This window comes from Oncorhynchus tshawytscha, linkage group LG06 (genome assembly GCF_018296145.1).
Source record: "Oncorhynchus tshawytscha isolate Ot180627B linkage group LG06, Otsh_v2.0, whole genome shotgun sequence".
NCBI classification, from domain to species: domain Eukaryota; kingdom Metazoa; phylum Chordata; class Actinopteri; order Salmoniformes; family Salmonidae; genus Oncorhynchus; species Oncorhynchus tshawytscha.
In genome coordinates, this window is record NC_056434.1 from 1779557 (window position 1) to 1806035 (window position 26479).

The 26479-nt window shown below is 44.8% G+C and overlaps 1 protein-coding gene across 1 annotated transcript in view; it reads left to right on the forward strand.

Moving 5' to 3' along the window:
• atp10a (ATPase phospholipid transporting 10A) overlaps positions 1 to 26479 on the forward strand; it is a 135711-nt gene that overhangs the window by 18903 nt on the left and 90329 nt on the right. Inside the window, exons 2-3 of the mRNA XM_042322815.1 lie at positions 8580 to 8784; positions 22693 to 22778. Of these exons, the coding sequence (XP_042178749.1) occupies positions 8580 to 8784; positions 22693 to 22778 (291 nt within the window). The remainder of the gene's footprint in view (positions 1 to 8579; positions 8785 to 22692; positions 22779 to 26479) is intronic.

Below are 26479 nucleotides of genomic sequence, written 5' to 3' on the forward strand. Positions count from 1 at the left end.
TGTTTCTCCTCTTCCCTTACTGCCGGGATGTTTCTCCTCTTCCCTTATTGCCGGGATGTTTCTCCTCTTCCCTTACTGCCGGGATGTTTCTCCTCTTCCCTTACTGCCGGGATGTTTCTCCTCTTCCCTTACTGCCGGGATGTTTCTCCTCTTCCCTTACTGCCGGGATGTTTCTCCTCTTCCCTTACTGCCGGGATGTTTCTCCTCTTCCCTTACTGCCGGGATGTTTCTCCTCTTCCCTTACTGCCGGGATGTTTCTCCTCTTCCCTTACTGCCGGGATGTTTCTCCTCTTCCCTTACTGCCGGGATGTTTCTCCTCTTCCCTTACTGCCGGATGTTTCTCCTCTTCCCTTACTGCCGGGATGTTTCTCCTCTTCCCTTACTGCCGGGATGTTTCTCCTCTCCTCCCTTATTGCCGGGATGTTTCTCCTCTTCCCTTACTGCCGGGATGTTTCTCCTCTTCCCTTACTGCCGGGATGTTTCTCCTCTTCCCTTATTGCCGGGATGTTTCTCCTCTTCCCTTACTGCCGGGATGTTTCTCCTCTTCCCTTACTGCCGGGATGTTTCTCCTCTTCCCTTACTGCCGGGATGTTTCTCCCCTTCCCTTACTGCTGTGATGTATTTAGAGTTTTTTTCCCTCATAACTTCAGATTGACCTGGCTGAGGTTCGTGGCCTCCCTGACCTGGCTTAGTGTTTTTGTTGTCAGACACCTGGTTCTTGATAAAAGCCAGTGGAAACTAGAGATGCTAGGAGCCAGTCACGGACTTGGCTTAGACTTGATCATATATCAAAACATCGTCGGTTTCCCAGACACAGATTAAGCCAACAGGTTTTGATTTAGACCTTCCTAATATTGAGTTGCCCCCGCTGTTTGACGTCAGAACAGCCTCAATTCGTCGTGGCATGGACTCTGCAAGGTGTTGAAAGCGTTCCACAGGGATGCTGGTCCATGTTGACTCCAATGCTTCCCACAGTTGCCAAGTTGGCTGGTTGTCCTTTGGGTGGTGGACCATTCTTTATACACACGGGAAACTGTTGAGTGTGGAAAAACCCAGCAGCGTTGCAGTTCTTGACACAAACCGGTGCACCTGGTACCTACTACCATACCCTGTTCAAAGGCACTTAAATCTGTTGTCTTGCCCATTCACCCTCTGAATGGCACACATACACAATCCATCTCTCAATTGTCTCAATGATTAAAAATCCTTCTTTAATCTGTCTCCTCCCCTTCATCTACACTGACTGAAGTGGATTTAACAAGTGACATCAATAAGGGATCATAGCTTTCACCTGGTCAGTCTGTCATGGAGAGAGAAGGTGTTCTTAATGTTTAGTAACCTACAGTATTTACAGTGCATTCAGAAAGTATTCAGACCTCTTAACTTTTTCCACATTTTGTTATGTTACAGCCTTATTATAAAATGTATAAAATTATTTTCCCCCTCATCAATCTACACACAATACCCCATAATGAGAAGGCAAAAGACAATTACCTTTTTGTATAAAGAATATAAAACCAAAATACCTTATTTACATAAGTATTCAGACCATTTGCGATGAGACTCGAAATTGAGCTCTGTGCATCCTGTTTCCATTGATCATCCTTGAGATGTTTCTACAACTTGATTGGACTCCACCTGTGGAAAATTCAATTGATTGGACATGAAAAGGCACACACCTGTCTATACAAGGTCCCAAAGTTGACAGTGCATGTCAGAGCAAAAACCAAGCCATGAGGTTGAAGAAATTATCCTTAGAACACCCGAGACAGGATTGTGTCGAGGCACAGATCTGGGGAAGGGTACCAAAACATTTCTGCAGCATTGAAGGTCTCCAAGAACACAGTGGCCTCCATCATTCTTAAATGGAAGAAGTTTGAACCACCAAGACTCTTCCTAGAGCTGGCTGCTCGGCCAAACTGAGCAATCGGGGGAGAAGGGTCTTGGTCAGGTGAGGTGAGCAAGAACCCCAATGGTCTCTCTGACAGAGCTCCAGAGTTCCTCTGTGGGAGATGGGAGAACCTTCCAGAATGACAACCATCTCTGCAGCACTCCACCAATCAGGCCTTTATGGTAGGGTGGCCAGACGGAAGCCACTCCTCAGTAAAAGCCACATGACAGCCCACTTGGAGTTTGTCAAAAGGCACCTGAAGGACTCTCAGACCATGAGAAACAAGATTCTCTGGTCTGATGAAACCAAGATTGAACTCTTTGGCCTGAATGCCAAGTGTCACATCTGGAAGAAACCTGGCACCATCACTACGGTGAAGCATGGTGGTGGCAGCATCACTACGGTGAAGCATGGTGGTGGCAGCATCACTACGGTGAAGCATGGTGGTGGCAGCATCACTACAGTGAAGCATGGTGGTGAAGCATGGTAGTGGCAGAGGTGCTTCAACAAAGTACTGAGTAGTACTGAGGTCTGAATACAGATACATATATTTGATTTAAAAAAAATGTAATTGCAATTAATTCTAAACCTGTTTTTGCTTTGTAATTACAGGGTTTTGTGTGTAGATTGAGTTAAAACATATTTTTAAAATTTATTTTTTAGAATAAGGTTGTAACGTAACAAAACATGGAAAAAGCCAAAGGGTCTGAATACTTTCAAAATGCGCTGTATCTCCATTTGTTATAATTGTTCACGTCCCTTGATTTTGATGTTGTTTACAAAGTGGGATTAAAATAGATTTCATTGTCATTTTTTTTTGTTAACGACAAAATACTCAGTGTAAGATATAAATTCTAACATTTAAAAAAAAAAATGTATAAACACATTGATCAGATAAGTGTTCAACCACCTGACTGTTTACATGTCAGAATCACCTTTTGGCAGTGATTACAGCTGTGAGTGTTTCTGGGTACGTATTGTGAGAGCCTGTATTGTGCAACATTTGCCCATTTGTATTATTTTCTAAGTTCTTCACGCTCTGTCAAGTTGGTCATTGCTATCCAACCATTAGGAAGTTTTGCCATAGATTCTCAAGCAGATTTAAGTCAACTGTAACTAGGCCTCTCAGAAACATTCACTGTCTTCTTGGTAAGCAACTCCAGTGTAGATTTGGCCTTGTGTTTTAGGTTATTGTCCTGCTGAAAGGTGAATTAATCTCCTAGTGTCTGGTGGAAAGCAGACTGAACCAGGTTTTCCTCTAGGATTTTCCCTGAGCTTAGCTCCATTCTGTTTATTTTTATCCTGAAAAACTCCCCAGTTCTTAATGATTACAAACATACCCATAACATGATGCAGCCACCACTATGCTTGAAATTATGGAGAGAGTGGTACTCAGTGACATGTTTGGGGCAACTCCAATATAACACAACACTTTTTATTCAGGACAAATAGTGAATTGCTTTGCCAAATGTTTTACGGTATTACTTTAGTGCCTTACTGCAAACAGGATGCATGTTTTGGAATAATTTTATTCTGTATAGACGTTCTTATCTTCACTCTGTCAAGTAGGTTAGTATTGTGGAGTAATGTTGTTGATCCATCCTCAGTGTCCTATCACAGCCATTGAACTCTGTAAATGTTTTAAAGTTACCATTGGCCTCATGGTGAAATCCCTGAGCGGGTTCCTTCTTCTCTGGCAACTGTGTTGAATCTGTGTTTGAAATTCACTGCTTGACTGAGGGACCGTACAATTATATGTATGTGTGGGGTACAGAGATGAGGTAGTTGTTCAACACTATTATGCAACTCATTATGTGACTTGTTAAGCACATTTTCACTCCTGATTTATTTATTGAATAACACACTGACTGAATTCTCCCTAGCTGAGTTTAGAAGGACTTAATCAGGATACCTAGTAGCTTTCCAGTGACAATAGAAATACCTATGATTTCCTGTTGAGGACCACTCAAGCAGGTGTTGATGCATGACATTGTTACCCAATCCTGTGCTTTGTGTGGCTTTTAGATCCGTTTATATAAACGATCACAGCTGTTTTGATTTGGTTTGATATCATTTCCTGGTTTGATATTACAGCCTGTTTTCTTTGGCTGGAGTTCAGACAGTTGCAAGTTCCAGAGGAACAAGAATGCTGAATATTTTCTGCGTATTTGCCCAGTTTTCTTTAAAATGCCAAAATGCAATGTTTTTTTAAATTTTAAATAGCCGTATCAAAATCAATTTTGGGTAACAATCAAGTATCTTATTGTAATAGATTTCCATTAAAATGGGGGAAAAAATAGCTTCTTTTTTTTATAGCAAGACTAGTACTGCATGGGAGTGGTCTGAGTGGGCTGGGGAAAACCAAAAACGGTCTGCTATTGTCAGTGTGGTTTTGGAACGCTGTTTGTTATTGGTCTATTAATCAATTTACAGCGTGGTGATGTCACCATAAACAAACAACTCCCGCCCATACAAAAACTGCTGATTAGAAGGTCCTATGTAGATCGTATTTTGAAACCGCAACTATTAGGACTGACACTGATTACAAAAGAATCACACTTTTACAGTGTTAGTTTCATCAGCGGTTGTACAATTTATAAAACACGTTTTTTGACTTGAACCACTCTTTTATGTTGAGTTGGTTTAAACTGGTTTAAACTGTTTTTGGGGGATGTACAATGGGAGGGGTGTATCTACTGGGATGGGGTTAAAGGGGGTTTTCATGGGAGGGGTGAGGAGGGGGAGTGACCTGGGAGGGGTGAGGAGGGGGAGTTACATTAACATGGGAGGGGTCTGTAAAAAATGTAAAAAAGTTTTACCATGGGATGGGGTGAGCCTGGAACCTTGGGGGAGTTACCAGTCTGCCTTCAATGAAATAGTAGTGAGGAGGGGGGTTACAATGGGAGGGGTGAGGAGGGGGAGTTACCAGGGATTGAATGAGGAGGGGGAGTTACCAGAGGGAACTCTGAGGAGGGGGGAGTTACCAGGAGGGGGGTTACCATGGGGGGAGGAGGGGGAGTTACCATGGGAGGGGTGAGGAGGGGGAGTTACCATGGGAGGGGTGAGGAGGGGGAGTTACCATGGGAGGGGTGAGGAGGGGGAGTTACCAGGGGAGGGGTGAGGGGGAGTTACCAGGGGAGGGGTGAGGAGGGGGGAGTTACCAGGGGAGGGGTGAGGAGGGGGAGTTACCAGGGGAGGGGTGAGGAGGGGGAGTTACCAGGGGAGGGGTGAGGAGGGGGAGTTACCATGGGAGGGGGTGAGGAGGGGGAGTTACCAGGGGAGGGGTGAGGAGGGGGAGTTACCAGGGGAGGGGGAGGGGGAGTTACCATGGGAGGGGTGAGGAGGGGAGTTACCAGGGGAGGGGTGAGGAGGGGGAGTTACCAGGGGAGGGGTGAGGAGGGGAGTTACCAGGGGAGGGGTGAGGAGGGGGAGTTACCAGGGGAGGAGGGGGAGTTACCAGGGAAGGGGTGAGGAGGGGGAGTTACCAGGGAAGGGGTGAGGAGGGAAGGTGGGAAGAACGAACGAGAGGGAGGGTTTTCTGTCCAGTTCTCTGTCCTGCAGACAAGGACTCCGGGCAGTCATATCGACCCTGCCTTCTGTCTTCAGAGGAAGTTACCTCTGCTGCAGAGGATAAGTTCATTAGAGTTACCAGCCTCAGAAATTGCAGCCCAAGTAGATGATTCACAGAGTTCAAGTAACAGACACATGTCAACATCAACTGTTCAGAGGAGACTTCGTGAATCAGATGGGATATGCCATCCTCTGCTGCAAGAGGATAACTTCATTAGAGATACCATCCTCAGAATAATAATAAGAGATTTGCTTGGGCCAAGAAACACGAGCAATGGATATCTGTCCTTTGGTCTGATGAGTCCAAATTTGAGCATGTGTGGTTCCCACTGTGAAGAATGGAGGAGGTGGTGTGATGGTTCTTTGCTGGGTGGCACTGACAGTGATTTATTTAGAATTTAAGGCACACTTAACCACCATGGCTACCACAGCATTCTGCAGCGATACGCCATCCCATCTGGTTTGGGTTTAGTGGGACTATCATTTGTTTTTCAACAGGACAATGACCCAACACACCTCCAGGCTGTGTAAGGGCTATTTGACCAATAAGGAGAGTGATGGAGTGCTGCATCAGATGACCTGGCCTCCACAATCACCTGACCTCATCCCAATTGAGATGGTTTGGGATGAGTTTGATCACAGAGTGAAGGAAAAGCAGCCAACAAGTGCTCAGCATATGTGGGAACTCCTTCAAGACTGTTGGAAAAGCATTCCAGGTGACTACCTCATGAAGCTGAGTGCCTTGTGTGCAAAGATGTCATCAAGGCAAAGGGTGGCTACTTGGAAGAATCTAAAATATTTAAAATACATTTACTATTATTTTATTTAACACTTTTTTTGGTTACTACATTATTCCATATGTGTTATTTCATAGTTTTGATGTCTTCATTATTATTCTGCAATGTAGAAAATAGTAAAAATAATGAAAAACCCTTGAATGAGTAGGTGTGTCAACTTTTGACTGGTAATGTATATGGAAAATTTGTTTTTAAATCTTGATTAGAAAAGTATTCATACCCCATATACATATATATAAATTAAATCCATTATAATCCTTCTTTGTAAAACAACAAAATGTGTAAAAAGTCAAGGGGTGTGAATACCTACGGAAGGCATGATTGTAATAGTTTGTTTTCTTTACCAGGAATAGATGTTGGGAAATTGGACCGAGTAGGAGATTCTGTTCTATTCACGACCAGACAAGGAAGACTATTTAGGCCCTCCCCTCTGGAGTAGATTGTTCACCCATGACTGCATGACTGATCCTCAACACGGGGCCCCCTCAGGGGTGAGTGCTCTGTCCCCTCCTGTACTCCTTGTTCACCCACGACTGCATGACTGATCCTCAACACGGGGGCCCCTCAAGGGTGCGTGCTCTGTCCCCTCCTGTACTCCCTGTTCACCCACGACTGCATGACTGATCCTCAACACGGGGGCCCCTCAGGGGTGAGTGCTCTGTCCCCTCCTGTACTCCCTGTTCACCCACGACTGCATGACTGATCCTCAACACGGGGGCCCTCAGGGGTGAGTGCTCTGTCCCCTCCTGTACTCCCTGTTCACCCACGACTGCATGACTGATCCTCAACACGGGGGCCCCTCAGGGGTGAGTGCTCTGTCCCCTCCTGTACTCCCTGTTCACCCACGACTGCATGACTGATCCTCGACACGGGGGCCCCTCAGGGGTGAGTGCTCTGTCCCCTCCTGTACTCCCTGTTCACCCACGACTGCATGGCCAAGCACGACTCCAACACCATCATTAAGTTTGCTGACGACACAACAGTGGTAGGCCTGATCACTGACAATAATGAGACGGCTTATAGGGAGGAGGTCAGAGACCTGGCCGGGTGGTGCCAGGACAACAACCTCTCCCTCAACGTGATCAAGACAAAGGAGCTGATCGTGGACTACAGGAAAAGGTGGTCCGAACAGGCCCCCCATTAACATCAACAGGGCTGTAGTGGAGCGGGTCGGGAGTTTCAAGTTCCTTGGTGTCCATATCACCAACGACCTATCATGGTCCAAACACACCAAGACAGTCGTGAAGAGGGCACAACAAAACATTTTCCCCCTCAGGAGACTGAAAATATTTGTCACAGGCCCCCAGATCCACAAAAGGTTCTACAGCTGCACCATCGAGAGCATCCTGACTGATTGCATCACCGCCTGGTATGGCAACTGCTCGGCATCTGACCGTAAGGCACTACAGAGGGTAGTGCGAATGGCCCAGAACATCACTGGGGCTGAGCTTCCTGCCAACCAGGACCTATATAATAGCTGGTGTCAGAGTAAAGCCCAGAAAATTGTCAGAGACTCCAGTCTCCCAAGTTATAGACTGTTTTCTCTGCTACCGTATGGCAAGCGGTACCGGAGCGCCAAGTCTAATACCAAAAGGCTCCTCAACAGCTTCTACCCCCAAGCCATTAGACAATTTATATTGACCCCCCGCCTTGTACACTGTTGCTACTCACTGTTTGTTTGTTACCTGTGCAGAGTCACTTCACCCCCACCGACATGTACAGATTACCTCAACTAGCCTGTACCCCCACACACTGACTCGGTAACGGTGCCCCCTGTATATAGCCCCCACATTGACTCTGTACCAGTACCCCTGTATATAGCCTCCACATTGACTCTGTACTGGTACCCCTGTATATAGCCTCCACATTGACTCTGTACTGGTACCCCCTGTATATAGCCTCCACATTGACTCTGTACCGGTACCCCCTGTATATAGCCTCCACATTGACTCTGTACCGGTACCCCCTGTATATAGCCTCGTTATTGTTTTTCTAATTGTGTTACTTTTTATTATTACTTTTTATTTTAGTCTACTTGGTAAATATTTTCTTCTTGAACTACACTGTTGGTTAAGGGCTTGTAAGTAAGCATTTCACGGTAAAGTCAACACTTGTTGTTTTTGGCGCATGTGACAAAGTTTGATTTGATTATTATGAACCTTGCTGAAGAGTCGTTTTGGTCTCTCTCTCTTAAACATAGTTTAATTCTTAAATGTTGAAAGTTCGTCTTATTTGTATCCAGAATTTCTCCACACCTTGACCAGTTTTCAATTCATAATAACAGGCCATATGGATAACTTTCCCCTGTCTTCTTCCTCTAGGCCAGAGCACCAGTACATGGAACGGTTCTGGAAGGAGGCGCGTGTTGGGGATTTCATTAGACTGCGCTGTAATGAGATCCTGCCTGCAGATGTTCTACTCCTCAGTTCCAGCGACCCGGACCGCCTGGTCCACATCGAGACAGCTACCCTGGATGGAGAGACCAACCTCAAACAGAGACGGGTTGTCTGCAGCTTCCTAGACCTGGTGAGACTATACATTTAACAATCAACCTCAGACGGGTGGTCCCCAGCTTCCTAGACCTGGTGAGACTATACATTTAACAATCAACCTCAGACGGGTGGTCCCCAGCTTCCTAGACCTGGTGAGACTATACATTTAACAATCAACCTCAGATGGGTGGTCCCCAGCTTCCTAGAACTGCAGACCAGTCAAACTACATTTCTAGTCAATCCTCACGTACTCTAAAATGTAAATGTATTTCATACGGAAAAAGTTTGTTCAATATAAAAGTAAAATTAGCAAGTGTGCGTCCTCTTCGTCACGCGCCCAGAGACTGATTTCCAACTGTGAGTCCCTGTACCAAAACTCAAAATTCTTTTTTTGGTTGGTTTTTCTTTGGATTCTCTTCTACCATATCAATTGTGTTATAGTCTCATACATTTTTGTAACATTTCTACAAACTTCAAAGTGTTTTCTATTCAATGGTACCCATTATATGCATATTCTGGCTTCTGGGCCTGAGCAACAGGAGGTTTACTTTGGGCACGTCAGTCAGGCAGAAATTCTGAAAAAATGACCCTAGTCCTAACAAGTTTTAATGCAGACAGAGAAGAGCTCCAACTTCTTAATCATAGCCTCAAGTTTGTCCCGCACATTGAATATAGTTCTGCCGCCCTGGGGTAGGGTAGCTTAGTGGTTAGAGCGTTGGGCTAGTAACCGGAAGGTTGCAAGTTCAAATCCCCGAGCTGACAAGGTACAAATCTGTCGTTCTGCCCCTGAACAGGCAATTAACCCACTGTTCCTAGGCCGTCATTGAAAATAAGAATTTGTTCTTAACTGACTTGTCTAGTTAAAAAAAAAAAAATAAAAAAAAAAATTAGTTACAGAGTCCCTGTAATCCCAGATTCAGATCATTCAGGTGAGAAAAAACATCACCCAGATTGGCCAGTCGTGTGAGAAACCCGTCATCATACAAGCGGTCAGACAAGTGAAAATTATGGCCAGTAATACTTTGCCCCTTGATAACCAGCGCACTTCTGTATATTGTAAAAGCATTACATGGTCGCTGCCCATATCATTGCATAATGCAGAAAATACACAAGAGTTCAGGGGCCTTGCTTTAACAAAGTTAACTATTTTCACTGTAGTGTCCAAAACATCTTTCAAGCTGTCAGGTATTCCCTTGGCAGCAAGAGCCTCTCGGTGGATGCTGCATTGCACCCAAGTGGTGTCGGGAGCAACTGCTTGCAGGCGCGTTACCACTCCACTATGTCTCCTTGTCATGGCTTTTGCTCCATCAGTACAGACACCAACACATCTTGACCACCAAAGTCCATTTGATGTCACAAAACACAAAACAAAAATATCCTCTCCTGTTGTCCTGGTTTCCAGTGGTTTGCAGAAGAGGATGCCTTCCTTAATTAACCCCCCGTAAACGTAACGGACATGTACCAGGAGCTGTGCCAGGCCCGCTATGTTTGTTGACTCATCCTGCTGTTAACGCATGGAATTCACTGGCTTGTATGTGAAGCAGTAATTGTTTCAAAACATCTCCTGTCACTGATGCGTCGTGAAACAGTGTTGTTTAATGAAGTCATTGTCTGTATACTTTCTTGGGTCTTTTCCCCCAGCATTGTCCCAGCTATATCTGTGGCTGCAGGGAGAATTAAGTCCTCCACAATAGTATGAGGCCTGCCTGTCCTAGCCACTCGGTAGCTCACCATATAAGACACTTCTAGCTCCTTCTTATTAATGGTATCTGTTGCTTTTATACACGTCTTACTACTCGAAAGTCATCTTTATTCTGGCTCAAAAAACTCCCGGCTTATTTTTCAAATTGGCATGTTTTTGTTGATTTTTCTTAACTATTTAAAAAATATATTTTTTACTTTGTTTATTGAATTTTCAACACCAGCATTTACAAAATAATTGCACTTGTAAGTCATTTGGTAGTAATATAAAACAACACATCAAAGACAACAATACAGCAAAACAGAGTGAGACATAAAAAATAGAAATACAATTTTTTTTTCTCAATACAGTTGTTGACAAGCACAGATAATACAGTCCTTAACATCCGAGGTGTCGTCTATACCGCAAGGATAGGCGCCGACAGAGATGTCCGCCTTGCTTCGCATTCTTAGGAAATTATGTATATATTTTTTTATGTATTTATTACACTGTTATTACCCAAGGAAATCTTAAGTCTTAATACATACAGCCGGGAGGAACTATTGGATATAAGAGCAACGTCAACTTTCCAACATTACGACCAGGAATACGACTTTCCCGAAGCGGATCCTCTGTTTGGTCCACCATACAGGACAATAGATCTGATCCCAGTAGGCGACCCAAAACAACGGCGCCGCAGAAGGGGCAGACGGAGCGGTCTTCTGGTCAGGCTCCGTAGACGGGCACATTGCTCACCGCTCCCAAGCATCCTACCCGCCAATGTCCAGTCTCTTGACAACAAGGTAGATGAAATCCGAGCAAGGGTTGCCTTTCAGAGAGACATCAGAAATTGTAACATTCTCTGTTTCACGGGAACATGGCTCACTCGGGATACGTTATCAGAGTCGGTACAGCCACCTGGTTTCTTCACGCATCGCACCGACACAAACAAGCATCTCTCTGGTAAGAAGATGGGCGGGGGTGTATGCCTTATGTTTAACGTGTCGTGGTGTGATCATAACAACATACAGGAACTCAAGTCCTTTTGTTCACCTGACCTAGAATTCCTTACAATCAAATGCCGACGGCATTATCTACCAAGAGAATTCTCTTCGATTATAATCAGTTCTGTACATCCCCCAAGCACACACCTCGACGGCCCTGAAAGACCTTCATTGGACTCTATGTAAACTGGAAACCACATATCCTGAGGCTGCATTTATTGTAGCTGGGGATTTTAACAAGGCTAATCTGAAAACAAGACTTCATCATTTAACAGCATATCGAATGCGTGACCCGGGCTGGCAAAATCCTGGATCATTGTTACTCTAACTTCCACGACGCCTACAAAGCCCTCCCTCGCCCTCCTTTTCGGCAAATCAGACCACGACTCCATTTTATTGCTCCCAGCCTATAGACAGAAACTAAAACAGGAAACGCCTGTGCTCAGGTCTGTTCAACGCTGGTCCGACCAATCTGAGCACCCCCCTATCCACATCGGTGCGTCAGTAGTGGAGAAGGTGGAAAGTTTTAAGTTCCTCGACGTACACATTACAGACAAACTGAATTGGTCCACCCACACAGACAGCGTGGTGAAGAAGGCGCAGTAGCGCCTCTTTAACCTCAGGAGGCTGAAGAAATTTGTCTTGTCACCAAAAACACTCAAACTTTTACAGGTGCACAATTGAGAGCATCCTGTCAGGCTGTATCACCGCCTGGTACGGCAACTGCTCTTCCCACAACCGTAAGGCTCTCCAGAGGGTAGTAGTGAGGTTGTAACGGTTTTCTTCCGTCGAAGGAGAGTCGGACCAAAATGCAGCGTGGTTAATTTGATACATGTTTAATAGACGAATAAACACGATCAATACAAAAACAAGAAACGTACGTGAAAACCGAAACAGCCTAAACTGGTGCAAACTAACACAGAGACAGGAACAATCACCCACAAAACCCAACACAAAACAGGCTACCTAAATAGGGTTCCCAATCAGAGACACTGACTAACACCTGCCTCTGATTGAGAACCATATCAGGCCAAACATAGAAATAGACAAACCAGACACACAACATAGAATGCCCACCCAGCTCACGTCCTGACCAACACTAAAACAAGGAAAACACATACGAACGATGGTCAGAACGTGACAGAGGTCTGCACAACGCATCACTGGGGGGCAAACTACCTGCCCTCCAGGACACCTACAGTGCCTTGCGAAAGTATTCGGCCCCCTTGAACTTTGCGACCTTTTGCCACATTTCAGGCTTCAAACATAAAGATACAGTTTTATATTTTTTTGTGAAGAATCAACAACAAGTGGGACACAATCATGAAGTGGAACGACATTTATTGGATATTTCAAACTTTTTTAACAAATCAAAAACTGAAAAATTGGGCGTGCAAAATTATTCAGCCCCTTTACTTTCAGTGCAGCAAACTCTCTCCAGAAGTTCAGTGAGGATCTCTGAATGATCCAATGTTGACCTAAATGACTAATGATGATAAATACAATCCACCTGTGTGTAATCAAGTCTCCGTATAAATGCACCTGCACTGTGATAGTCTGAGGTCCGTTAAAAGCGCAGACAGCATCATGAAGAACAAGGAACACACCAGGCAGGTCCGAGATACTGTTGTGAAGAAGTTTAAAGCCGGATTTGGATACAAAAAGATTTCCCAAGCTTTAAACATCCCAAGGAGCACTGTGCAAGCGATAATATTGAAATGGAAGGAGTATCAGACCACTGCAAATCTACCAAGACCTGGCCGTCCCTCTAAACTTTCAGCTCATACAAGGAGAAGACTGATCAGAGATGCAGCCAAGAGGCCCATGATCACTCTGGATGAACTGCAGAGATCTACAGCTGAGGTGGGAGACTCTGTCCGTAGGACAACAATCAGTCGTATATTGCACAAATCTGGCCTTTATGGAAGAGTGGCAAGAAGAAAGCCATTTCTTAAAGATATCCATAAAAAGTGTTGTTTAAAGTTTGCCACAAGCCACCTGGGAGACACACCAAACATGTGGAAGAAGGTGCTCTGACCAAATGAAACCAAAATTGAACTTTTTGGCAACAATGCAAAACGTTATGTTTGGTGTGAAAGCAACACAGCTCATCACCCTGAACACACCATCCCCACTGTCAAACATGGTGGTGGCAGCATCATGGCTTGGGCCTGCTTTTCTTCAGCAGGGACAGGGAAGATGGTTAAAATTGATGGGAAGATGGATGGAGCCAAATACAGGACCATTTTGGAAGAAAACCAGATCGAGTCTGCAAAAGACCTGAGACTGGGACGGAGATTTGTCTTCCAACAAGACAATGATCCAAAACATAAAGCAAAATCTACAATGGAATGGTTCAAAAATAAACATATCCAGGTGTTAGAATGGCCAAGTCAAAGTCCAGACCTGAATCCAATCGAGAATCTGTGGAAAGAACTGAAAACTGCTGTTCACAAATGCTCTCCATCCAACCTCACTGAGTTCGAGCTGTTTTGCAAGGAGGAATGGGAAAAAATGTCAGTCTCTCGATGTGCAAAACTGATAGAGACATACCCCAAGCGACTTACAGCTGTAATCGCAGCAAAAGGTGGCGCTACAAAGTATTAACTTAAGGGGGCTGAATAATTTTGCACGCCCAATTTTTCAGTTTTTGATTTGTTAAAAAAGTTTGAAATATCCAATAAATGTCGTTCCACTTCATGATTGTGTCCCACTTGTTGTTGATTCTTCACAAAAAAATACAGTTTTATATCTTTATGTTTGAAGCCTGAAATGTGGCAAAAGGTCGCAAAGTTCAAGGGGGCCGAATACTTTTGCAAGGCACTGTACACCACCCGATGTCACAGGAAGGCCAAAAAGATAATCAAGGACAACAACCACCCGAGCCACTGACTGTTCACACCGCTATCATCCAGAAGGCGAGGTCAGTACAGGTGCATCAAAGCAGGAACCGAGAGACAGAAGCTGTTTTTCAATCTCAAGGCCATCAGACTGTTAAACAGCCATCACTAACATTGAGTGCCTGCTGCCAACATACTGACTCAAATCTCTAGCCACATTAATAATTAAAAATGGGCTGTTTTTCAATCTAAAGGCCATCAGACTGTTAAACAGCCATCACTAACATTGAGTGCCTGCTGCCTACATACTGACTCAAATCTCTAGCCACTTTAATAATTAAAAATGGGCTCTAATAAATGTATCACTTCAAACAATGCCACTTTATATAATGTTTACATACCTTACATTACTCATCTCATATGTATATACTGTACTCTATACCATCTACTGCATCTTGCCTATGCCGTTCGGCCATCGTTCATCCATATATTTATATGTACATAATCTTATTCATTCCTTTACACTTGTGTGTATTAGGTAGTTGTTGGGAAATAGTTAGATTACTTGTTAGATTTTACTGCATGGTTGGAACTAGAAGCACAAGCATTTCACTATACTCGCATTAACATCTGCTGACCATGTGTATGTGACCAATAAAATTTGATTTGATTTATACACATACCAGGCCTCTTACATCACCAATATATACATATACTGTACATCACTCTGGAACTGCAGGGAAATGTAGCCATTTAACATTAGAAAAGAAGGGAGCCCACATTGCATAGAATTTGTCTTCAGACCCATTGAGTGTGTTGAATTTTTTCCAACTATGAAATTCAAAACGGATTTAATCCAAAGAGCATGATAAGATATAGAGAATTCCCATCTAAGTCAAATGAATCGTCTCGCTATCATAGTGACAAAGGCAGTTACATCCTTGTTCATTTTGGTCAGTTGTATTGTGGGTAAGGAAACCCCAAATAGTGCAATCAAAGGGTCTGGCTCGATCTGTGTGCCGCTTAATTCTGAGTGTGTTAAAGATGTCTTTCCAGAAACCAACAAGAGATGGGCAACACCAAAACATGTGTACGTGATTAGCAGGATTACATTGTACACAATTAGGGTTCACATCCTTGTAAATTTTGCATTGAATGAGACCGTGTCAAACGCGTATATAGAAGAGCTCTATACCCTTTTGAGTGCCCCTTCCCATAGTTCATCAGATATTAATATTGTTTAATGAGATCAAATTTGACTATAGATTATTGACAATGTGCCTTTCAGAGTAGAAAGTGGGATAAGAAACGTGTCGAACTGTTTCACCAGGAAGGGAATCCTGGATCTATGCTGTGGACGTAATTCAGGACTTGTAAGAACCTGTTCTTATAGCCTTTAGCCGTACCCTCATCCTACTCCTCCTCTGGTGATGTAGAGGTGAATCTGGCCCTGCAGTGCCTAGCTCCACTCCCATTCCCCAGGCGCTCTCATTTGTTGACTTCTGTAACCGTAAAAGCCTTGGTTTCATGCATGTTAACATTAGAAGCCTCCTCCCTAAGTTTGTTTTATTCACTGCCTTAGCACACTTTGCCAACCCGGATGTCTTAGCCATGTCTGAATCCTGGTTTAGGAAGACCACCAAAAACCCTGAAATGTCCATCCCTAACTATAACATTTTCCGACAAGATAGAACTGCCAAAGGGTGCGGAGTTAGCCTGCAGAGTTCTGTCTTACTATCCAGGTCTGTGCCCAAACAACTTGAGCTTGTACTTTTAAAAATCCACCTTTCCAGAAACAAGTCTCTCACCATTGCCGCTTTCTATAGACCACCTTCAGCCCCCAGCTGTGCCCTGGACACCTGATATGTGAATTGATTGCCCCCCATCTATCTTCAGAGCTCGTACTGTTAGGTGACCTAAACTGGGACATGCTTAACACCCCGGCCATCCTACAATCTAAGCTTGATGCCCTCAATCTCACACAAATTATCAATGAACCTACCAGGTACAACCCCAAATCATTAAACACAGGCACCCTCATAGATCTCATCCTAACCAACATGCCCTCCAAATACACCTCTGCTGTCTTCACCCAGGATCTCAGCGATCATTGCCAGCTTCCGTAATGGGTCAGCGGTCAAACGACCTCCACTCATCACTGTCAAACGCTCCCTGAAACACTTCAGCAAGCAGGCCTGTCTAATCGACCTGGCCGGGGTATTATGGAAGGATATTGACCTCATCCCGTCAGTAGAGGATGCCTGGTTATTTAAAAACAATGCCTTCCTAACCATCTTAAATAAGCATGCCCTATTCAAGAAATGTAGAACCAGGAACAGATATAGCCCTTGGTTCTCTCCAGACCTGAGTGCCCTTAACCAACACAAAAACATCCTTTGGCGTTCTACATTAGCATCGAACAGCCCCCGTGATATGCAACTTTTCAGGGAAGCTAGAAATCAATATACACAGGCAGTTAGAAAAGCCAAGGCTAGCTTTTTCAAGCAGAAATTTGCTTCCTGCAAACACAAACTCAAAAAAGTTCATCACATGCTGTTGTTACTGTTTATTATCTATCCTGTTGACTCATCACATACGCTGCTACTGCTGTGTATTATCTATCCTGTTGACTCATCACATGCTACTGTATTATCTATCCTGTTGACTCATCACATGCTGCTGCAACTGCTGTGTATTATCTATCCTGTTGACTCATCACACGCTGCTGCTACTGTGTATTATCTATCCTGTTGACTCATCACATACGCTGCTACTGCTGTGTATTATCTATCCTGTTGACTCATCACATGCTACTGTATTATCTATCCTGTTGACTCATCACATGCTGCTGCAACTGCTGTGTATTATCTATCCCGTTGACTCATCACATACGCTGCTACTGCTGTGTATTATCTATCCTGTTGACTCATCACACGCTGCTACTGCTGTGTATTATCTATCCTGTTGACTCATCACACGCTGCTGGTGCTGTGTATTATCTATCCTGTTGACTCATCACATACGCTGCTACTGCTGTGTATTATCTATCCTGTTGACTCATCACACGCTGCTGGTGCTGTGTATTATCTATCCTGTTGACTCATCACATACGCTGCTACTGCTGTGTATTATCTATCCTGTTGACTCATCACACGCTGCTGGTGCTGTGTATTATCTATCCTGTTGACTCATCACATGCTGCTGGTGCTGTGTATTATCTATCCTGTTGACTCATCACATACTGCTGCAACTGCTGTGTATTATCTATCCCGTTGACTCATCACATACGCTGCTACTGCTGTGTATTATCTATCCTGTTGACTCATCACACGCTGCTGGTGCTGTGTATTATCTATCCTGTTGACTCATCACATGCTGCTGGTGCTGTGTATTATCTATCCTGTTGACTCATCACATGCTACTGTGTATTATCTATCATGTTGCTTAGTCACTTAATTCCTAGTTACAGTATATGTACATATCTACCTCATACCCCTTCACATCGATTCGGTACCGTGTATATCACCATGTTATTAACTGGTACTCTGTGTATATAGCCATGTTATTAACTGTTACTCTGGGTATATAGCCATGTTATTAACTGTTACTCTGGGTATATAGCCATGTTATTACCTGGTACTTCCTGTATATAGCCATGTTATTACATGGTACTTCCTGTATATAGCCATGTTATTACCTGGTACTCCCTGTATATAGCCATGTTATTACCTGGTACTTCCTGTATAGAGCCATGTTATTACCTCCCTGTATATAACCATGTTATTACCTGGTACTTCCTGTATATAACCATGTTATTACCTGGTACTTCCTGTATATAACCATGTTATTACCTGGTACTTCCTGTATATAACCATGATATTACCTGGTACTTCCTGTATATAACCATGTTATTACCTGGTACTCCCTGTATATAACCATGTTACTCCCTGTATATAACCATGTTATTACCTGTTACTTCCTGTATATAACCATGTTATTACCTGTTACTCCCTGTATATAACCATGTTATTACCTGGTACGCCCTGTATATAACCATGTTACTCCCTGTATATAACCATGTTACCCCCTGTATATAACCATGTTATTACCTGGTACGTCCTGTATATAACCATGTTACTCCCTGTATATAACCATGTTATTACCTGTTACTCCCTGTATATAACCATGTTACTCCCTGTATATAACCATGTTATTACCTGTTACTCCCTGTATATAACCATGTTATTACCTGGTACGAGTTATACTTGTTTATTATTACTTTTCTATATTATTTCTCTCTGCAGTGTTGAGAAGGGCCCGTCAGTACCATGTCATTGTTACTCTACACCTGTTGTTTACTAAGCATGTTATTACCTGGTACGTCCTGTATATAACCATGTTATTACCTGGTACTCCCTGTATATAACCATGTTACTCCCTGTATATAACCATGTTATTACCTGGTACGTCCTGTATATAACCATGTTATTACCTCCCTGTATATAACCATGTTATTACCTCCCTGTATATAACCATGTTATTACCTGGTACGTCCTGTATATAACCATGTTACTCCCTGTATATAACCATGTTATTACCTGGTACGAGTTATACTTGTTTATTATTACTTTTCTATATTATTTCTCTCTGCAGTGTTGAGAAGGGCCCGTCAGTACCATGTCATTGTTACTCTACACCTGTTGTTTACCAAGCATGTTATTACCTGGTACGTCCTGTATATAACCATGTTATTACCTGGTACGTCCTGTATATAACCATGTTATTACCTGGTACTCCCTGTATATAACCATGTTACTCCCTGTATATAACCATGTTACTCCCTGCATACAACCATGTTATTACCTGTTACTCCCTGTATATAACCATGTTATTACCTGGTACTCCCTGTATATAACCATGTTATTACCTGGTACTCCCTGTATATAACCATGTTATTACCTGGTACTCCCTGTATATAACCATGTTATTACCTGGTACTCCCTGTATATAACCATGTTATTACCTGGTACTCCCTGTATATAACCATGTTATTACCTGGTACTCCCTGTATATAACCATGTTATTACCTGGTACTCCCTGTATATAACCATGTTACTCCCTGTATATAACCATGTTACTCCCTGTATATAACCATGTTATTACCTGTTACTCCCTGTATATAACCATGTTACTCCCTGTATATAACCATGTTACTCCCTGTATATAACCATGTTATTACCTGGTACGAGTTATACTTGTTTATTATTACTTTTCTATATTATTTCTCTCTGCAGTGTTGAGAAGGGCCCGTCAGTACCATGTCATTGTTACTCACACCTGTTGTTTACCAAGCATGTTATTACCTGGTACGTCCTGTATATAACCATGTTATTACCTGGTACTTCCTGTATAGAGCCATGTTATTACCTCCCTGTATATAACCATGTTATTACCTGGTACTTCCTGTATATAACCATGTTATTACCTGGTACTTCCTGTATATAACCATGTTATTACCTGTTACTCCCTGTATGGAGCCATGTTATTACCTGGTACTTCCTGTATATAACCATGATATTACCTGGTACTTCCTGTATATAACCATGTTATTACCTGGTACTCCCTGTATATAACCATGTTACTCCCTGTATATAACCATGTTATTACCTGTTACTCCCTGTATATAACCATGTTACTTCCTGTATATAACCATGTTATTACCTGGTACGAGTTATACTTGTTTATTATTACTTTTCTATATTATTTCTCTCTGCAGTGTTGAGAAGGACCCGTCAGTACCATGTCATTGTTACTCTACACCTGTTGTTTACCAAGCATGTTATTACCTGGTACGTCCTGTATATAACCATGTTATTACCTGGTACTTCCTGTATATAACCATGTTATTACCTCCCTGTATATAACCATGTTATTACCTCCCTGTATATAACCATGTTATTACCTCCCTGTATATAACCATGATATTACCTGTTACTCCCTGTATGGAGCCATGTTATTACCTGGTACGTCCTGTATATAACCATGTTATTACCTGGTACGTCCTGTATATAACCATGTTATTACCTGGTACGTCCTGTATATAACCATGTTACTCCCTGTATATAACCATGTTACTCCCTGTATATAACCATGTTACTTCCTGTATATAACCATGTTATTACCTGGTACGAGTTATACTTGTTTATTATTACTTTTCTATATTATTTCTCTCTGCAGTGTTGAGAAGGGCCCGTCAGTACCATGTCATTGTTACTCTACACCTGTTGTTTACCAAGCATGTTATTACCTGGTACGTCCTGTATATAACCATGTTATTACCTGGTACGTCCTGTATATAACCATGTTATTACCTGGTACGTCCTGTATATAACCATGTTATTACCTGTTACTCCCTGTATATAACCATGTTATTACCTGGTACGCCCTGTATATAACCATGTTACTCCCTGTATATAACCATGTTACTCCCTGTATATAACCATGTTACTCCCTGTATATAACCATGTTACCCCCTGTATATAACCATGTTATTACCTGGTACGTCCTGTATATAACCATGTTACTCCCTGTATATAACCATGTTACTCCCTGTATATAACCATGTTACTCCCTGTATATAACCATGTTATTACCTGTTACTCCCTGTATATAACCATGTTATTACCTGGTACGAGTTATACTTGTTTATTATTATTTTTCTATATTATTTCTCTCTGCAGTGTTGAGAAGGGCCCGTCAGTACCATGTCATTGTTACTCTACACCTGTTGTTTACTAAGCATGTGACAAAGTATATTGGAATGGATTTTAACACCTTGATGGAACTTTGTTTCTCCTTGCTGAAACAAGCAAACACGTCTTCCACGGCATAGGCAATGTGCCCCACAATGCAGCAGTAGCCGCAACACACACAGAAATAGAATGAATAGAATGGGCTTGAAAGTTGTAACCTCTCACCCTGGAAATTTGCCTGGTAAACTCATGGGTACACGCTCAATGGCTGCCTGGTATTGTGATGCAATCATTTCCATGGTAATGTAGAATGTTCATTCAAGTGATAAAAAAAACAAAACTGATGTGGCTCGTCCAATGTAATGTTAGTTGAGTTGAATCAACAAATCACAGCATGTATTTGACTTCCTGCTTCGGTACACTCACGATGGCCGCCTGTCCACCCATTATGACATCATTAACTTGAAAGGGAATTCCCGTTATATTCATTTGGTTTCAATCCCATTTTACATGCAGTCCGGAGCATTTGAATGGGTATTACGATGCCCGTGGTCATTTGGCTGGCCGATTACCGTCATCCAAAATGACATGTCCGTTACAGCCCTACAAAGGTATGAAAAAGTCACATCCACCTGTATTGTCTCGCCATAACTAAAATATTATTTGTTTGGGAGTTGACTGTAGCTCACTCCTCCAATGTGATGAAGAGACTACATCCCAAATGGTACCCTGTTCCCTACACGGAGCACTTCTTCCTTCTTAGCAAAGAGCAATTTCTCAAGCAGGAGTTTTTTTTGTTGCTAGGACTGTCTGGAAGTGGTCTGAGTGGGAAGGGGAAATAATGAAAACTAGCTGTTATTGGCACAGTTTGACAACTCTTTCTTATTGGTCTATTAAAAATGTACCGCATGGTGATGTCACCAGGCAAGCGAAAACTCCATCCAACCAAAACAGGCTGACAATTCAGGTAGTCCTTTCAAACAGCTCTTACACTAAACAAGGGCATTGTCATTTTCACAGTATTACTCCAACCTTAGTGTGGAAATATACTGTATATAAGACACAGGCAAATCACATTTTGGACTAAACTGGGCCTTTTAAGACGTAACCATAGAGTCGACCTCTGACCTTTGTCATGAAGATTCTAGAACCTAATGATGCTGTCCATGTTAACCAACATTCCACACAGACTAGCGTTGCATTTTGACAAGCTTCTCGGTACACTGACACTAGCTTTATTGTTTGCTCAGGTCTCACACTGATTTGATAAGAATGCTTTGGTCATGATTCCTCTTCTACCCTATATAACCTTTACCATCTGAGAGACCAGGGGCTGTATTCACAGTCTGAGTATGAGTGCTGATTCAGGATCAGTTTTATCTGGGATCATAATAAATATGATTATATGGACAGGGAGTACCTGATCCTAGATCAGCACTCCTTCTCTAGGACTCTGTGAATTACAGGCCTGTTTTCTCTGGTTCTGACGACTTTCCGGATTGTTTTCAAGTGTACACATTTTGGATTCCTTTTAGAAATCAATGAAAATGAAATGACCTACAGAAGAGATGCGGTTTATTGATGAATAGACATGCATATATCAAAGAGGTTAGTTGTTTTTAATAAAGGACAGAATTGCTAAGTAAAATGTGTATTGTTCTACAGGATTGTGATTTTGACCCGTCCAAATACAACAGCGTCATAGAATGTGAGAAGCCTAACAATGACCTGGCCAGGTTCCGTGGCTACATGTGAGTACGCCTTCATTCTCTTTCGTTGATACTACTCAACTTATACTCTTACCTTCTCCTACTCTTCTTCTTCATCGTGTCTTGTCTTTTTATTACAGAGAGAGGTTATTTTAACATTGATAGACATCATATGGATAAAAACTACTTCAGTGAGCTGCATTTAATCATAATGAATTACATCTGGTTATCCGTTCCAGTCGCTCTTTCTGCATTGTGCAGAGATGATGGTGGTTAATAGTTCATTAGGAACTGGAATCAAACTAACTGGAGGAATGGATGTTTCTGACCCGCACACTGGCTTTATCTCAAGTGGCACCCTATTCCCTATATACAGTAGTGCACTACTTTTGACCCTGTGCACTATATAGGCAATAGGGAACCACTACCATTACCACCATAACCACTACCAGTATCACCACTATCACCACCACCACTATCACTACCACCCCTACCACTATCACTACCACCCCTACCACTACCACCCCTACCACTATCACTACCACCCCTACCACTATCACCACTATCACTACCACCCCTACCACCACTATCACTATCAATACCACCCCTACCACTACCACAACTATCACTACCACCCCTACCACTATCACTACCACCACTACCACTACCACAACTACCACCACTATCACTATCAATACCACCCCTACCACTACCACCACTATCACTACCACCACTATCACTACCACCACTACCACTACCACAACTACCACCACTATCACTATCAATACCACCCCTACCACTACCACCACTATCACTACCACCACTACCACTATTCCCTATATACAGTAGTATACTACTTTTGACCCTGCACACTATAGAGGCAATAGGGTGCCACTACCATTACCACTACTACTACCACTACCACCCCTACCACTATCACTACCACCACTATCACTACCACAACTACCACCACTATCACCACTATCACCACCACCACTACCATCACCACTATCACCACTACCATCACCACTATCACCACCACCACCACCACCACCACTACCACTACCACCACTACCATCACTATCACTACCATCACTACCACCACCACCACCACTATCACCACCACCACCACCACTAATACCACCACTACCACTATCACTACCACCACTATCACCACCACCACTACTATCACTACCATCACTACCATCACTATCATCACCACCACTACTATCACCACTACCACCACTACCACCACCACCACTATCACTACCACCACTATCACCACTACCACCACTACCACTTCTACCTTTATCATTACCACTCCCACCACTATCATTACCACTACCATTACCACCACCACTACTACCATTAATACTACATGGCCATCACCACCACCATTACTACCATTACTACTACCACTACCATTACCACCACCATTACTTCCATTACAACTACCACTAACATTACCACCACTACCATTTCTACCATTACTACCATCACTACTTCCATTACCACCACTACCATTACCACCATTACTACTTCCATTACCACCACCTTTACTATCACCACCACCAACACTACTACCACCACTACTACTACTACTACTACCATTACCATTACCATTACCACCACTACCATTACCACCACCTGTGTTGGAGGCAGGCAGGCAGGCTGTAGTGGTGGAGGCAGGCAGGCAGGCTGTAGTGGTGGAGGCAGGCAGGCAGGCTGTAGTGGTGGAGGCAGGCTGGCTGTAGTGGTGGAGGCAGGCAGGCAGGCTGGCTGTAGTGGTGGAGGCAGGCAGGCAGGCTGGCTGTAGTGGTGGAGGCAGGCAGGCAGGCTGTAGTGGTGGAGGCAGGCAGGCAGGCTGTAGTGGTGGAGGCAGGCAGGCAGGCTGTAGTGGTGGAGGCAGGCAGGCTGGCTGTAGTGGTGGAGGCAGGCAGGCAGGCTGGCTGTAGTGGTGGAGGCAGGCAGGCAGGCTGTAGTGGTGGAGGCAGGCAGGCAGGCTGTAGTGGTGGAGGCAGGCAGGCTGGCTGTAGTGGTGGAGGCAGGCAGGCTGGCTGTAGTGGTGGAGGCAGGCAGGCTGGCTGTAGTGGTGGAGGCAGGCAGGCAGGCTGTAGTGGTGGAGGCAGGCAGGCTGGCTGTAGTGGTGGAGGCAGGCAGGCTGGCTGTAGTGGTGGAGGCAGCAGGCAGGCTGGCTGTAGTGGTGGAGGCAGACAGGCTGGCTGTAGTGGTGGAGGCAGCAGGCAGGCTGGCTGTAGTGGTGGAGGCAGACAGGCTGGCTGTAGTGTTGGAGGCAGGCTGGCTAGTGGTGGAGGCAGGACAGGCTGGCTGTAGTGGTGGAGGCAGCAGGCAGGCTGGCTGGCTGTAGTGGTGGAGGCAGGCAGGCAGGCTGGCTGTAGTGGTGGAGGCAGGCAGGCAGGCTGGCTGTAGTGGTGGAGGCAGGCAGGCAGGCTGGCTGTAGTGGTGGAGGCAGGCAGGCAGGCTGGAGGCAGGCAGGCAGGCTGTAGTGGTGGAGGCAGGCAGGCAGGCTGGCTGTAGTGGTGGAGGCAGGCAGGCAGGCTGTAGTGGTGGAGGCAGGCTGTGGAGGCAGCTGTAGCTGGTGGTGGAGGCAGGCAGGCTGGCTGTAGTGGTGGAGGCAGGAGTGCAGGCAGGCTGTAGTGGTGCAGGCAGGCAGGCAGGCAGGCTGTAGTGGTGGAGGCAGGCAGGCTGGCTGTAGTGGTGCAGGCAGGCAGGCTGCAGGAGGCTGGGAGGCAGGCTGGCTGTAGTGGTGGAGCAGCAGGCTGGCTGTAGTGGTGGAGGCAGACAGGCTGGCTGTAGTGGTGGAGGCAGGCAGGCTGGCTGTAGTGGTGGAGGCAGGGCAGGCAGGCTGGCTGTAGTGTGGCAGGCAGGCAGGCAGGCTGTAGTGTTGGAGGCAGGCAGGCTGGCTGTAGTGGTGGAGGCAGGCAGGCAGGCTGGCTGTAGTGGTGGAGGCAGGCAGGCAGGCTGGCTGTGGAGTGGTGGCTGAGGCAGGCAGGCAGGCTGGTGTGGAGGCAGGCAGGCTGTAGTGTTGGAGGCAGGCAGGCAGGCAGGCTGTAGTGTTGGAGGAGGCAGGCTGTAGTGTGTGGAGGCAGGCAGGCTGGCTGTAGTGTTGGAGGCAGGCAGGCAGGCTGGCTGTAGTGTTGGAGGCAGGAGGCAGGCAGGCAGGCTGGCTGTAGTGTTGGAGGCAGGCAGGCAGGCTGGCTGTAGTGTTGGAGGCAGGCAGGCAGGCTGGAGTGTGGAGGCAGGCAGTGTTGGGAGGCAGGCAGGCAGGCTGGCTGTAGTGTTGGCAGGGCAGGCAGGCAGGCTGGCTGGATGCAGGCAGGCTGGAGTTGGAGGGAGGCAGGCAGGCAGGCTGGCTGTAGTGTTGGAGGCAGGCAGGCAGGCTGGCTGTCAGGCTGTAGTGGTGGAGGCAGGGCAGGCTGTGTTGGAGGCAGGCAGGCTGAGTGTTGGCTGTAGTGTTGGAGGCAGGCAGGCAGGCTGGCTGTAGTGTGGAGGCAGGCAGGCAGGCAGTGTTGGAGGCAGGCAGGCTGTAGTGTTGCAGGCTGGTAGTGTGCAGGCAGGCAGGCTGGCTGTAGTGTTGGAGGCAGGCAGGCAGGCTGGCTGTAGTGTTGGAGGCAGGCAGGCAGGCTGGCTGTAGTGTTGGAGGCAGGCTGGCTGTAGTGTTGGAGGCAGGCAGGCAGGCTGGCTGTAGTGTTGGCAGGCAGGCAGGCAGGCAGGTGGCTGTA